The 15,647-nt window shown below is 38.1% G+C and overlaps 1 protein-coding gene across 4 annotated transcripts in view; it reads left to right on the top strand.

Annotated features, from left to right (window-relative positions):
- Positions 1-1,028: 1,028 nt before the first annotated feature.
- Positions 1,029-15,647, top strand: part of SFSWAP (splicing factor SWAP) — a 44,064-nt gene continuing 29,445 nt past the window's right edge. For 2 of the 4 annotated variants that reach the window (XM_068412764.1, XM_068412763.1), the window contains exons 1-10: positions 1,029-1,463; positions 3,933-4,102; positions 4,631-4,768; positions 7,405-7,490; positions 10,130-10,355; positions 10,817-10,932; positions 11,795-11,930; positions 13,431-13,668; positions 13,997-14,128; positions 14,488-14,581. In XM_068412764.1, coding sequence (XP_068268865.1) covers positions 1,198-1,463; positions 3,933-4,102; positions 4,631-4,768; positions 7,405-7,490; positions 10,130-10,355; positions 10,817-10,932; positions 11,795-11,930; positions 13,431-13,668; positions 13,997-14,128; positions 14,488-14,581 — 1,602 coding nt within the window. In that variant the 5' untranslated portion in view covers positions 1,029-1,197. Of the gene's footprint in view, positions 1,464-3,932; positions 4,103-4,630; positions 4,769-7,404; positions 7,491-10,129; positions 10,356-10,816; positions 10,933-11,794; positions 11,931-13,430; positions 13,669-13,996; positions 14,129-14,487; positions 14,582-15,647 lie in introns of those variants that run through there. The other 2 variants (XM_068412765.1, XM_068412766.1) reach the window with 2 other exon arrangements.

Here is a 15,647-nt window from a genome sequence, read left to right as displayed (position 1 = left end):
CAGGTATTTCTAAATGCTGACAGAAGCTATCCATCTCTTTTCCAGTGCTTGTGCATTGCTTTTCTCACACTGTTTTACGTGTTTCATTCCTTTGTGTACAATGATGCCAGTAGGTTGGTCACACAGGAAAACCCCAGCAGCTCTGCCTGTATTCACGGGCATCCAGAATCTCTCAGAACAAAGGCTATGGATTAACTCCTACTGTGAACTGCAAAACATGGCATGCTTCATTACAAAGTTTTATTGTAACATATGCAAAACAACACGTTCCTTCATACTTCTTGAAGAGTGACAAAAATAATAATCCTGAGGCAATCAATGTTGAAAATTTTGGCGTAGATTACATAATTTTAGCAAAAATAGTCTAACTTCTCAATTTTTTTGAAAAATCTTCCTCAGCGCCACAGCCTTTCCCCTTCCTGCTTTGACTCCCAGGCCCACCTTCCCCTTGAACTTCCCATTCGCGGCCTGAGGTGACTCCCCGCTTTCTGCTACACCTCAGCGGTATGCCAGACACCGCACACGCGGCTCCCTGCCCCACGTAGAGCCTCCGCGACCTCCCTTCTTCTCTTTTTAAACTTTGTGTGCGCATTTCAGCTGAGATGTACCACAAAACCGTCCAAACTCCCCGCCCCAGCCAGCCGCAGGGTCGCGGCAGGACCCGAACAGCTCCCCTCAGGCACGCGCCGTGCCTCAGACGAGCCGCGCGCCCTTCCCGCCCAGCGCCTCAGACAAGCCGCGCGCCCCTCCCGCCCAGCGCGCGCCTCAGCGGAGCCGCCCGCCCCTCCCCTCCCCGCCCCGCCCCTCCCGCCCTGGCGCCCCCCCCGCTCCTCCCCCTCCCTCTGTTCGCACTTTCGTCACGGCCGCGGCATCACAGTCCTCGTCTGGCAGCCTGCCACTGTCGCCGGACTCCGCGCTGCCCCGACGGTGGCGCGGAGTCTCGCCGCGTTGCTCCGCGTTTTCCTTCTTTTTCACACTCGGGCTGCCAAAACCAGCGCGAATCGGCGTCTTGCCGGAAGCCCGCTGAGCCGCCGCTCCGCCAGCGGAAGCGGAATAGTCACCATTTTGTTTCGGGTGATGGCGACTGTGGTGCTCTGGAGCTGGGGAGTTTAGTGCGGGCCCGGCCTTCTGGGGGACTCGCTTCTCGGACAGTCGTTGTTACTGCGAGTTTCCTCCTCCTCGCTGCATCCCCTGGTGATGTACGGAGGGGTCGGAGGTTCTCGACGGACTGCAGAAGAAGCAGGCCCGCCGCCCCTAATGTTGTTGTCAGGAGGGGGAGCGGTCCCCGGGCCCCCCGGAGGAGGTGGAGGAGGAGGAGGAGGTGGAGGTGGGAGTAGCCGTGTGGAGCTGCTGGTGTTCGGCTATGCCTGCAAGCTGTTTCGAGATGATGAGAAGGCTCAGTACCAGGAGCAGGGGCGACACCTTATTCCTTGGATGGGAGACCCCAAGATCATGATCGATAGGTCGGTGTAACACAACCCCCAGACTCTGCTGTGACATCTCCTGTTATAGCCTCTTTCTGTTTCCCCCCCCTCCTTATGCTGTGGGCAACTGAGGGTGGGGGATGAGCAAAGGGCTCACACTGGCAGACGTGTGGGGATCTTCTTCACTGGCAGAGTGGGAGGGCAGCTCCTCCTGGTAGAGTGCTTTGAGTGCTGGTTTTGTAACGCTTCAGGTCCGTCCCCCCAGCAGCGGGAACTTGGGGTTCCCCACTCCAGCAGTGCTGGGAGGTTCCCCTCCTTCTGGCAGTCTGTGCGTTGGATCTTTCTGCTCCACTTATTAGGGTAGGATTTACAGAATGGAGCAGAGAGTGAGTATATTCAGTTCCTTTTCAATGCAAACCACAAACATCATCTTTTCTCACTTGGAAACCAAGGGAGCCTTATTGCATGGGAATACTTACTAGGCACTTTATATATTCTCTAAGCGTGAAGGGTGCAGTGTGGGGAGCGGAAAGGTATTTATCCACCTTAGGGAAAATGGGGTTTTCTTACTTCTCCTACGTAATCGGGCTGCAGGCTGTTGCTGGCATACCCCAAAAGCAATTCTTGGCCTATTTACATTTTCCTAGTGCCATGATTCACTGTATTAGGTAGAATGGCTTTGGTTTTGGATGCTTGCTTTTCAAATTTTATGTCAGACGTGGCTTTTTTTGGTTGTTTTGCAGTAGGCACAGGTTGATGGGCAGAGAGAATGATAGAATCTGTTTTCTGGTCTCTTAAGTTGTTTCAGAAGTGCAGGGTGGGATTTAGAAATAAATTTGTTCAGAATGAATTTTCTGAATATTTTCTTGGAGAGAGGGAAAATGGGAGGTCAGGTTGTGTATATTTGAGTGGAGCACTGGAAGTACAATTTAAGAGTTGTGGCTGACCCTGAAAACCTCAGTTGGAAAGATGGAAGGATTTTGGTTTGAAAAGGATCACATGACATACTATAGATATTTGTTCCCTCAATTTCATCATTATTTTGCTGCTATACATGATTTTTCTTGTTTTGATTTAGCAACTGTATTTGGCTTGGGAAAAAAGCAGTAAGGGAAGGTCTTTTCATTTCCTTCCATAAGACTGGAATAAAAAGAAATGCCCTTGTACTATTTTGGGGTTTATGCCATCAATGATTTTTATGATTGAAATTAATTTGTTAAATTGGAAAAAACATGAAGGCATGAAAAAACAACCATAAATGTTTATAGCCATGTTTAATTTCTGACATGTGTGAGAATGGAAGTGTTATGATGCACACTTCTAACCCAGATCACTTTTGTGACAGATTTCGTTAGTAGGTAGGGGCCATTTTTGTGGTCCTGTGCAACAGTAACCCAATTTACAGTCATTACAGAAATTGTTGGGAGCGAAAGCTAAGTATGTGCATGTATGTACGTATGATACTGAAAAATCCAAATAACTTACATTTGTAAGTTAAGGTAGCTTGCACTTACTAATCTTATAAACTCCTTTGGAAGCTTAGATTCTTTTTATCTCCAGCAGCAGGAAGTCTTCATTTTCTCCTTTTTGAGAAAAGCACATTGCTATGAGAAGACATGGGTTGAAGTTTGCCTGTGGACAGAGCTTGATTAACCAGACCTACATGTTTCATTAACTTTTTGCTATAAGAGTATTTACTTTCTTTGTTTTTGGTCTAGCAAGTTGGCACAAGTCAAGAGTTGTGTGTGGGAAGACACCTCAGCGGAGTCGAGTTTACTGTCGTTTTACTTTTCAATCAGTTTCTCTTACTGATGCATAAACGTTATCCCAATGCAGTGCTTTTCCTGCAAATAAAATTGTTTCTGCTTAGTAAAAAGGAACTGTACGCCATTGATCTTTGCCATTTTTACGGTGAACCTCCTTAAATTGCATGTATATGTTACTGTTCCTATGTATGTGTGTCTCTCTATCACATAACCCAGAACTTATTTCCTCAGCCAAATGGCTAGGGGCCGAGCCTAGCCATGATTTTACCTCCAATGGACGCAAGTTTCTATGATGAAGATATCTCCTGAGAGTTCGGGACTAGCAGAAAGAAGCGAGGAAATTTCGACCGTTTGGTTCTTACGGATAGGTATTTATGTATTCGGGTTTGTGTGAATGTAAACTATTTGACTTTCCAGAAAAACGTATTATGCAAGTGACATTGATTGGTTGGTTGAAGCACGTACGGTAAGAGCTGTTAAGGAAATGGATCCCACTTAAACTATTAAAAGGGTACCTTTGCCTTTAATTGTAATAATTTATTAGTTTCTATGAGAGGAATTTAGACTATTAAACAAATTTTCGATAGTTGGTGACAAATGATTAGCAAAATTAAACGTAACTTCTAAAAGGAAATATGCTTTAACATATAAGTATCTTTTTTTCATTTTTAATGGGTAAGTATTTAGTCGCATAAACCTAAGCCCTAAGTTTTTTGCATTGACCAGCTGTTTCATCTTGCAGGTACGATGGGCGTGGTCACCTGCATGACCTTTCTGAATATGATGCTGAATATTCCACGTGGAACAGAGATTATCAATTGTCTGAAGAAGAAGCTAGAATAGAAGCCCTCTGTGATGAAGAGAGGTATTTAGCCTTGCATACGGACTTGCTTGAGGAGGAGGCGAGGCAAGGTATTGCTCAAGGAAACTTCCTGAGTTTAGCACATGTTTAAATAAATAATGATGAAATTAAATTTACTCCTAATTTTATACTCTTTTTCTGATGTTATCTTGACAGTACCCAGTGGATTCGAAAAACGGGAGTCTTTGCGTATGTGAGAGGACCTCAGGATAGTTTAAATATAGATCCACACAGAAATTGCCCAGATTCTGAGGGCAGCCTGGGATTTCAGACCCAAACAAACCCAAAATAAACACATTCTGCTTCTTTTTTAGTGTTGTATAAATGACATTCTGTGCTCTGGTATGCATAATTACATTAGAATGTTTTAATCCGCAGCCTTTATCTCTTCAGGAAGAAATAAATGGTTAGCATATGTACATGCTGTGTTTTTCTATTCAGTTTTTAATAACAGTTCAAATGATTAGGTGAAAACTTCTCATTTAAAAACTAAAGTAAGAAATATTACTTTTTCTTTTTTTTTAACAAATTAGCTTTTAAATATGTTCTAATGGTTGTTAATTGCATTTTTGTTCAAGAGGAGGAATATAAAAGACTGAGTGAAGCTTTGGCAGAGGATGGTACCTATCATGCAGTGGGATTCCGTTATGGCAGTGATTATTATGACCCTTCAGAACCCACTGAGGAGGAGGAGCATCAGCCTGCAAAACAAAGAGGTAAGGGGTGAAAAAAGCAAGGGTTAATTTAGAGGAAGAACATAGCACCTCTGTGTCTCTCACTTCCAGTTGAAGGTTGAAAATATGTGTTTCATTAAAATGCAAGTAAAAAATCTCAAAGCATTTCAGCAAAGTCTTTATCGAACTGTGTTACTGAGTTTTTGCAAACTTAGCTCTTGATGTGCTTAAATGTTTTCCTGCCATGGCACAGTCAATACTACAGTAGTCAGGATAGGAAATTTAATTTTGCTGTCTTGCAGATTCCTGTTCAGAGAAAACTAGTAGTTCATCACATAGCTGTCTGTTAACATTATGTTTCTTGGTCAAGAAGGAAAAGATCATTACGAACAAAGAATAGTAATTGACAAGAATTTATATTTTTTAAGTTTAGATTTTGTCATCTTAATAAATGAGTCTGTCTTCAATGTAGCATGCCCCTCTCTGTGATCTTAAAAAATGCAGAATTCAGGTTCTCATGTTCCCCCCTTCAATTGTGATAACTTTGCATTTTAACATGAAGTCTTAAGGAAGCTTTCAAGTGTTACTGAACTATGTCTTAGTAAAGTTAGGATTGTTTACAGTTGAGTTGTCTAACTACATACTAGTGATTACCGTGGTATGAGATCTGCTTTTTTTTACCAAGGTGTGTGCTACCATGCAGGATCATTTTAGGTGCTAAGGCTTATTACGTGTTTTTTGCGGCTGTGTGTGAGAGGTGGTGTCAGGGCAGTGTCCATGCTGCTTGCATTCTACCAAGGGTTTCTTCTGTAATCTTCAGTACTTATGCTGAATTGCATTGTCTTTTCTGGCGTTTATTTAATTTGTTTTATTCCCATTTGTCTGGTAGATTCCATAACGAAATAGTTTCTAAGTTCTCTTTACATACAGTTTTTGAGTGTTTCTTGTCATAGGGGTGTTTTTTATGTCATGTGGATCTGTGTATATATAGGGATAAGCCTACTTAAAAGTTGGGGATGATAGAGAGGAACATGTTTGTAGTTTGGCTCCCCCATCTTTACTGTATAGAGATTAAAAAGGTGAATGCCCCCTCTCTATTGGGCACTAAAAAGGGAATCTGCTGAACCTTATAGGGTGTCTGTATTGTAAGGAGACCTTTGCAAAACTGTGCGAAATGTGCCATAATGTTACAGAATCTACCTTTGATCAGATGTGTAAGGAATAAATAAAAATTCCAGTTTCATTTGGTGAGAAAGCTGTTTTGAGTTCAAGTTGTATCTGGGGTGCTCCACATTATTTTTCTTTCCTAGAATGATGAGATATCTAGAATAATGTATTTCAGCCTTAGTGAAGTCATTTTTAGGAATAATGCTAAAATGTGACGATTTAGTCATTGGCAAAGAGAGACATAACTACCCAGTCTTCCAAAAAGTTACTATTTAGTTAATTTGATGCAGCATAGAAGTGTCATGCTAAGCTATTACAAAATCTTGTGGTGTAATGTGAGAATTCTCAGTGCTGCTGATGAGAAGTAGAGATCCTTACAGCAGGTCACTGGAACATTATCTCAGTTATGAGCTTTCTTACCAAACTCTTCTCTTCTAGAAAATTTTTAGTAATGATGGATAACAAAGGGGCGTTTTCTGGTAGTACTTGGGGAAAAAGTACTTGGGGCAAAAGTGAGATAGAAACGTTGGCATTGTGTTTTGCTGTAGTTGAATTGTACAGACTTTTAATAGAATTCTATATGGTAACAATTTCCAATAATACAGGACTATAAATTCATTTTTTATAAGTCACAGTACAGTAAAATCCAGTATTGGAAGATGCAGATAACAGTAATGTGAATTACAGGCTGTAGTTCTGTGAACACTTCAAGTGTTAGCTGGAGCTGCTGCCAGAAGAACCAGTCCTATTCTGCTTTGTCCGGTGCTTTGTCCTCCTTTCCTTGATGCTAAAATTTCGGTGTGCCTTTGTGGAGTTAAACTATTTGAGTTCATTTTTTTGAAAAAAAAAAACCTGCCAAACAGCAGCAAAAAAATTAACACTCGCATGGGTAAGAGCTTGTATGCAGTAATTGCTGTGACATCTCATGCATGATTAGGCTGTTTTGCTGTCTGTGTCCGTAGTTCCCATAGTCAGGTTTTCATGCAGTTTGTGCTATCTGATTTGTTAGGATGAAACTGGAATACGTTTTCTCTTAAAGCTAGTGGAATAGATAATACTAAAAGTTACTTTAAAAACTAAACTTTCCATTTCAATTATTGTAAAATTTGTAAAGCAAAATATTTTCAGAGGAACGTTTCTGGTTCCCCTTAATTTTGCGTGGGTTTTCATGTAAAAACAAAAGGTAATATTTATGAAAATGAATGTTTTCTATTTGATTTGACACTTGTTTGTCTTCAGCACTGTATTCAGGGCTAAGGTTTATAGGGTTTTGTTCTTCCTAATACCTCTATTAAGACATAATTTATACAATCTTAAATAAACTGCGCATAACATCAGGGAGAGGAACCGTTTTTAAATGTCTTCAGTGCAAATGCTGGTTATGGCTTCATTTGAGAAATTCCTTGATTGCACATCCTTTTAGATATACCTTATTTTAATAATTTTTTGTTAACATTTGGGTACTTTGACATGTTTTATCCTATAGTATTTTATTCTGTCATTTCTTGTAGAAACAGCTCAGACAGAAAACATAGAAGAAAATGAAGAACCTTTTGTTGCCCCTCCGGGACTGAACGTACCTTCTGATGTGGAACTGGTATGTGTGTACATTTAACGCAGCCTACATTTCTGTCAATTTTCAAGGAGTTTATCATGATTTACTGATTTCCCCCCCCCCCCCCCATTAACTTTAGTGTGGTACATTTTAAATGATTCTAAAATAATAGCTTAATTTCAAATGTTCTTTCTTGAATTCTTGTGTTTTATCAACTCTCTTGAATCTTCCTTTTCACACTGAAATTATTGCAGTGCTTACGCTAAGTGCATTTAGTATCACTTGTGATATTATTTTAGATAATGTAGAAAAAAGGAGTTGTCTTGGAATGGATACTTGCTGAGATGTCAAGGTTGACATTCCAAATGGAAAGGACCATTAAACCAACATATTGCTGCTGTTCAAGATTTTTTTCTGGATTCTTTTTAATTGAGTCCCAGTCTGAAGGGGGGAGGAAGTGATCAAATATAAAGGCTGTGTTTAAGACTAGCCTATTCAAGGAGAAAAGCAAGAGTTTATTTTTAGCAATTTCTGGAGTAACTTGAAAGTATTAGCATATAGGAGTGCTTTCCTTCATGTGGTGTTACCAGAATTTGCTACATAGTAAACTGTAAACTTAATTGCAGCTTATGTATTTTTCCTGAAGGGAGCTGAACAGTCGCCTGCTTGAGTACAGTTGTAACCATGAGGATATTCAATTTATTTCAAGTTTCATAAAAGATCCTGGGAAGTCAGATAATATTCTTTCTCCATGATCATACCATGGTCATGAAAGTGTTAATTTATATTTGATCTGCCTTCTCAACCTGACAACCTTGGCCAGTAAAGATTCAAAGCACTCTATTAGAATAACTAATAGTGAACACAGTATTTCTGTAGGAGCGTTTTTCTACTTCATTAGCTTTTAATTGAAAATTTTTATCCTGTTCTGTATTTTGTGTGATATAAGAGCTATTTAACAAATCTAATGTGCAACTTTACTTGTTCTAATTTTACTTCCTCTACTTTTCTTTACAATCTTATAATACATTTTGTTAGTGAGTATTTACAAACACAGACAGCACTTAAGTCATTGGAGTATTTTTCAGAAGGGTTTTTTCTCTGCTCTGGCAAGTACTTTTTCAGAAGTTTTAGCAGTTCTCAGTTTAGTGTTTTTATTAAATGTAATAACAAACTAGAATATGTCTATGATATCTGCATCTCTGCCATTTGTTTTTCACTTTGTAAAGTGTTGTAGATCAGTGGTATTAGTAATTGTAGAAGCCAATTAAAAGCACATTAATACTCATAGTGCCTGTTTTCCAGAGCTTATAGTGGTGTCAGTTTCAAATACAAGACCAGACAGTAATTTCAGATACGTTCTTTTTTGAACTTCCTTGCTAATTTGCAGCTTTGTTTATGAATCTCTGGGCCTTAAGTGTTTTGTATTTCTGTGTAAGAACCACAGAAGTAGAGAATCTTGATGTATGATTAAATCATGAAACTGGCTACGCACAGTATCAGTTTGTTGAGAACTTCATGGCATCTAATTAAAATAATCTTTGGTAGTGTTTTAGAGGGACAAGTAAAACGTGGAATAAATTATTATTTTCCATATTGAATGTGTTCTAGTAAAGGATCCAGTCAGCCAAAAACTGTGCTGTTTGATCGCGTTCAGACTTTTTTCCCTAAATAGAGCACCACTGTCTTGTGTGCTTCCAATCTTCTGAAAAAGATTTTCTGAGGTTTGCAACATACTTCTGTATCTGGACCAATAAAAATGCAAAGCTAAAACAAACCGTTAATGTGACATTTCAGTCTTTATAGGCACATGAAGTATGTGTTTCTGCAGTTCATTGAGCACAAGACAAAACCGAGCTATCTGCATATGAAATTAAAGACAGTGAATGGTGAAGTTCGTTCATTCTTTAGCTGTATTTTTGTTCTTTTTCACTTCTTGGGATTGATACGGCAGTGCTCGTTACGTGGGATTTCAGCAGTGGAAATAGATGGATGCTGCTTAACTTTATTAATTTTCTTTTTTCTTTTATTGCTGAGGTGTTTAATGACTCTTTAAGGGAATGTGACAGCACATAGGAATTGCAATTCATATGTTGATCTTAAGATACAACACATTACTTCCAAGCAAATGCATAGTAACAAGCTTTTCTAGTTAGGGAAGAATAGTTGCGCATTCAGTGATAACAGAATAAAGAACAGCTGTTGGGAAGTAGATCATACAAGTTGAGTCTTCAGAGCACCGTGAGTTATTGTAAGTTAGGGCCACTTTAAGTTGTCACTGCTGTGTCAAGGAACACATCTGTCTTCTGTCCTGTGCCAGCAGAAGTGTCTGTATGGCTGTGGAATGTACCTAGCTTAAAAGAATTTTTTCACTACATCAGACTCAACCAGGACTTGTTCCCCTCTTCAGTTTGGCGTGCAATGGCAAAAACAGTTGTGCTGATAGAAGGCGGGAATCTTGCAAAAGGAAATGAATGAGCAGCTAGGGGAGATTGGGACTGTTTTTGTCTTTTTAGTGCTGATATGCTTTCACTAGTTGGAAGTAGTTATGAAACTGAGTGGCTAGAGAAAGCTGAGAAGAGGGGCAGGGAACTACTGGTCTTTCTAACTCCTTTTGGAGTTCTAACACACTTTAAAAGCTGCTTATGAAAATACAAATATATGTCGTTTTACTCCCACAGCCACCAACAGCAAAAATGCATGCTATTATAGAACGAACTGCAAACTTTGTCTGCAAGCAGGGAGCACAGTTTGAGATTATGCTAAAAGCCAAGCAAGCACGCAACTCCCAGTTTGACTTCTTGCGATTTGATCACTACCTCAATCCCTACTACAAATTCATTCAGAAGGCTATGAAAGAGGGACGATACGCTGCTCCTTCTGAAAATAAAGCGGATGAGAAAAAACGTAAGTTGTTGCTTGTCAAATGGATGGCCTCAGGATGTGAATCATTGAAATATCTCCTAGTCTCTTTTGGTGAAATAGCCACATCTTTTTGGTGTATTGCAATGGCAATGCTTTTATCCTGCAGCCGAGATTGATGTGATGATTCAAAATTTTGCATAAATTGGAGGAGGTTTTTAAAAGAAAAGATTGTTTTGGGAAACTTTCAGATACAAGAGCTTCTGTGATCTTCAAGCTTTTAGAAACACTTGTATAGCTCTAGTCCAATGGAAAGTTGGTCTGTGCACTTAGGTTTTAGTTTTATTGATGGCTAGCAATATCTTCTTGTATTTATGTTTTTGTGAATAAGCAGACTTATGAAAACAGTAATTTCTTAAGAATGCGTGCTTGGCCTATACCATCTTTCTTTCCCAATACAAATCCATAGCAAACCTAAATAAAATTCAGACATTGCTTTTATTTAGACTCGAGAGTCAAATCTGAAGAAGAAGACGATGATGACGATGATGATGATGGAAATTATCTGCATCCGAGTCTGTTTGCATCTAAAAAATGCAATAGGCTTGAAGAGCTCGTGAAGGTACTTGACCTTATTAAAATTACTTTCTACCTTGCAAAACATCTGATTCATGGGAACAAAAATTCTAATATGCAGGTGTTAAGATCTTTTATTAACAAAGATTTTTTTTTTTTTTTCCCCAGACTCTGTCTTAGCAATTTAAGTCTGTTTTGGTAAACTTTCAAGTTACCTTTTTTCTAGTACATAAATTGTTATTTTTCCATTTGTAAGGAATTCTATTTCTATTTTTGGTGCCCTCTGGTATTGAGGGCATCAATCAAGGATTTGTCCCACAGAACCTGTATTGAAGCTGAGAAGATTAAGATACTTAATGCCTTCTGTATATAAGCTGAGAGAGTGTGTTTTCTTTTTAGATTTTAGTAGGTAAAATGTTGACGTGAAATAATAGCTTCAGTGAATAATATTTAAGCAGAATGTACTACACGTAAATTTTGCTTGATGTGTTAGTTATTTTCTGTGTTTGATCAGTGATGGAATAATGGGAATGACAGATGATTGTATACATTTGAGGCTTTCAGAGGAATGACAGTGGTGCTGTCTGATATTTGGACAAGTCAGGTTCTGTGTCTTATCCCTGCCGTGGCAGTAAAGGAGTAAGAGTAATAAAAAAAGTGGGTATGTCATGGATTTCTGTTCACATTAAATTAAAGTATTTTTTGTTTTGTTCTGTTTTCCACTAATTTTCAGAAAAAAAGTTGATTCTGAATTGAGAGGTACAAAGCAGTAAACTTCAGTGTTTTGACAACATTATTGATGTCTGTTAACTTAGATAAATTTGCTTTTCAAATTAGGTTGATGCTACCATACTTTAAATATGTACTTCAAACTTTAATCTTTTTTTCTATTCTCAAAATTTTTTCAGCCTTTGAAGGTAGTAGACCCTGATCATCCACTTGCAGCACTGGTGCGCAAAGCGCAATCAGATAATAACTCGTCTACACCACAGTCAACAGATGGGGCAGCTGTACAGACATCACAAGCAGAATATTCTTCTGATTGTAAGTGCATTGTGATTAGGCAGCTGCTGGTGTGTCTTGATGAATTGTATCTTGATGAATTGATGCTGGTGGGAAGAAAATACTTTAGCTTCATACTTGATAATTTGTAACTGATATTTATTCTTTTTCGGTCTTCTGAATCTTTGAAGGTACAGTCTTCCACTGAGTATCTGTCGAAGTGTTAGCTGTTTAGGAAAAACAGAAGAGGTGTGGAGGGGGTGGGCAGGTGGGAGGCCAAGTCTTCAGTCTTTGAGTATGGTTAGCACAATACTCTTAAGGTTTTTTGATAACTTCCATCAATTTCTATTAATGAAGCATAATGAATGCCTTCACTGTTAAGTATAAAACTGTCCTATAAAGTAATTCATGAGATTCCCATTTAAGAAAGCTTACTATATTGAGCAAAATGCAGATGGTAAATCTACCTTGAACAGTTTTGTTGGAGTGACTAACACTAAGAAAAATATGCAAAAATAAAATCATGTAAATTGAAGGATCCCACTGATCCCACTTGTTTTACAGTCAATTCCTATAATTTTTCATTATTTTACCTTTTATTCTGTGCACTGGTGCAATGTTATATGTAGAAAATAAAATTCAGGATTATGCAAGATTCAAAGTTAAAAATTGATCTTTTAAATTATATTTCTCATTACAATATCTGAGAGGGAGTACTAACTTTTTAAGTTCCATAGCTGCAGAGGGCATTCTTTAATAAAGGAGTAGATATTCTATTTTATTTTTTTCTCAAAAGAACAACAAAAGCAATGATATGCTTAAATTATAAGCAAGCAATATGGAAAGCTGTGTGCTCAACTGCTTTTTCTGTGCCTGATATTGAAATACCAAGACTTTATCCTATCTCCAATGTATTATTAAATCTTTAATCTTAGATTTTTCTTGAACCATTTCAGATAAAAGTATACACTGTCCTGTCTATAACCTCTTTTAAGAATCAATTTTGCTATGGAATTTTTAGCAGCATTATCTTAACTTCTCTGGATGTGTCTGGTTTCCATTATCTTTGAAGCTGCTTAATGCAGTCCTTGTATAAAGCTCCTGCAAATTTTATAAATCCTGATACTTGAAAAGGTGAATTCAAACTTTATTGGGTTTATGTGTCTCTAATTCTTTTCAAATTTCAGAATTCTGAAAGTCCTTAATTCCTTAAATATAGAAATGGAACTTACCCTTTCATTTATGGGACTTACCATTTGACACTACTAAAATTTATATTGCAGCCTTCATTACAGTAGGGTTTCATGATATTATAAATTTGTAGGTAATGAGTGGTACTTCCCGTACATTCTGATACCCTGATACATATGTCCCCTTTTTCCTTTGTGTTTTTTTTTATTTTAACACAAGAAATTAGGTACCATTTATTAGTTTGTTGTGTGAATCTGGGTTTTCAGTGTGTTTATATTGATGCAATAATTTTTTTTAATTGGGTGTTTTTCTTCTAATTAGAACATTGTTCTTAAATATGTCTTTTTATAGCAACTGTGGCAGCCATGTATTATAGTTACTATATGCTACCTGATGGCACCTATTGCCTCGCGCCTCCACCTCCAGGAATAGATGTTGCCACCTACTACAATGCGTTGCCTGCAGGGGTGACTGTATCAAGCACTACAGGGGTAGCAACAGTACCTCCACCCCCTGGTACTACACCTCCACCTCCCCCAGACACAACCGATAGCAACAGTGGGTTGACTTCTACCACAACATCTACAAGGTACCACATATAGATTTGGTTGTTGGTTGGAGGGGTCTCTTTCCTGCACTTCAATATGAAGTATTTAGTAAGAGTTCTATTACTGGTGATTCCTCTGTAACATTCGCCAGCGTTTATACAGCTTTGAGTACCTCCACTTTGGTCTTGATATTGTACATGGTTATTGTTGCTCAGTTACTATGGAGTTTTTGCATGATGAAAAAAGTTATTTTAACTGCATAATGAACCCAGAGAGCAAACCTCTATGTAGTGTTGTTTTTGTTAAAGCAAAAGGCTGAAAGATATTTCTGTTCTATTTATAAAAATGATGTACTTTTGATGTTTTCAGCACAATTGCTCCAGTGGTTGCCATTATACCTCCACCCCCAGATATTCAACCTGTTATTGATAAGCTAGCTGAGTATGTTGCTAGGAATGGCATAAAATTTGAAACCAGTGTTCGTGCCAAGAATGATCTCAGGTAAGAGAAAACATTTTTTTTAAATTCTATTTTAAAAGTTGAGGTTTTCATTTTTAAATATATTGCCAGGACATGTGGGTCTCAAGAAGAGAAGTACTATCATTTTTTTCAATTGAAATTCAGGAACCTACTTAAAGGTAATGCCAAAGTATTATTGCCTAAATCCTCAGAACAACCAACCTAACAAAAATGTCTCTAGACATGCTCTGAATATGTATCCTCTGGAAACTTAAGCATAAGTTACAGTGCTTCCAAACATCAAATAGTGTTCCATTTGCTAGAGAAAATTAGATGGGAAAGGATTGTTGACATTTACTATGTTCATGTGCTTTTTCACATATTCAGTTTTCTTTTAACAGGTTTGAGTTCCTGCAACCGTGGCACCAGTATAATGCTTATTATGAATTTAAAAAACAGTATTTCCTTCAAAAAGAGAGCAGTGACAACTGTCAGGTACAGATGTGTTTGTATGTACATATATTAAAAATGCAAGTGAGAAAAGGACTTACTTATCTGTTGTGTTACCATGAGACATTTTAAAAATGGAAGACTAAATTATGGAGAAATTGTTCAGCAAAGGATGTGAATGCGGTTTTTTTGGTTGCTTTTTAGTTTTGTGTAGCATTTAAATAAGGATATGTGAGGTGGTGTGATATTTAGTTCTTGCTTCTTAGTATGAGCAGCCACTCAGTGTGGTTGTAATACAAAATGGCAAGCTAAAAATCTTTCAGCTTTCTGTACAAGGGAATATATGTCTTTTGGAGGTTTAGAGCTTTGTAGGGTTGGGATTAGTGTTCTGTTGTCAGGAAGGTTCGGTATAGCTTTTTAACAACCTTCTTGTATGCCTCATGGTTCTTTCTAGAACAGTAGCACAGTAGCTAGACTGCTTTTCTGACGTGCTTTTTTCTGAGGGAGGTTTTGTTAAAGAGAGTCCTGTCATGATTGACTGAAACAGTGTTGGAGCTTCAAAATCTCACATCAGTTTCCTGCTTGCTTTGCTGCTTCTAGTCCGTGTTATTAGAAGATGATACCCAGACTTGGCATCCTTGTTTTTAAGTATTCTCATGTTAGCTAATCTCATTAGATTGTTCTATTACTGAAAAGAAAATCGCAAAAGTATCAGAAATACATTATCTGATGTTAACTTTTCATGGGAAAGAGCTATTTTTTTTTTAGGCCCTATGTCATTTGTCATCTCAAGGCTTAGATTGGGGAGCCTTAAACTGAAGAAGGTAGGCCTGTGGGTAAACTCCTCAAAATCACTTTGTGGAAAATGAAGAAATTCAATACTAGTTGCTGTTTGAAACAGTTGTGTCTAATATTTTGTTTTAATAGTGAAAAATGTTTTGAAAACACTGTTTTTAAAGATAAGCTGTCGTAAATATGATCTTATTCAGTTGATAAATTACATGCAAAATTGTCCTGTACCACAATGCTGATTGTTATTCTAGAATTTCTTATTTGCAAACCACTGGGTTGAATTCATAGTTACATAATTAATAAGAATTTGTTAACATTT

The sequence above is a fragment of the Nyctibius grandis genome, chromosome 14 (assembly GCF_013368605.1).
Source record: "Nyctibius grandis isolate bNycGra1 chromosome 14, bNycGra1.pri, whole genome shotgun sequence".
Lineage (NCBI taxonomy): Eukaryota > Metazoa > Chordata > Aves > Nyctibiiformes > Nyctibiidae > Nyctibius > Nyctibius grandis.
The sequence above is the reverse complement of the archived record's forward strand: the minus strand, read 5'-3'. Positions and strand labels throughout refer to the sequence as shown.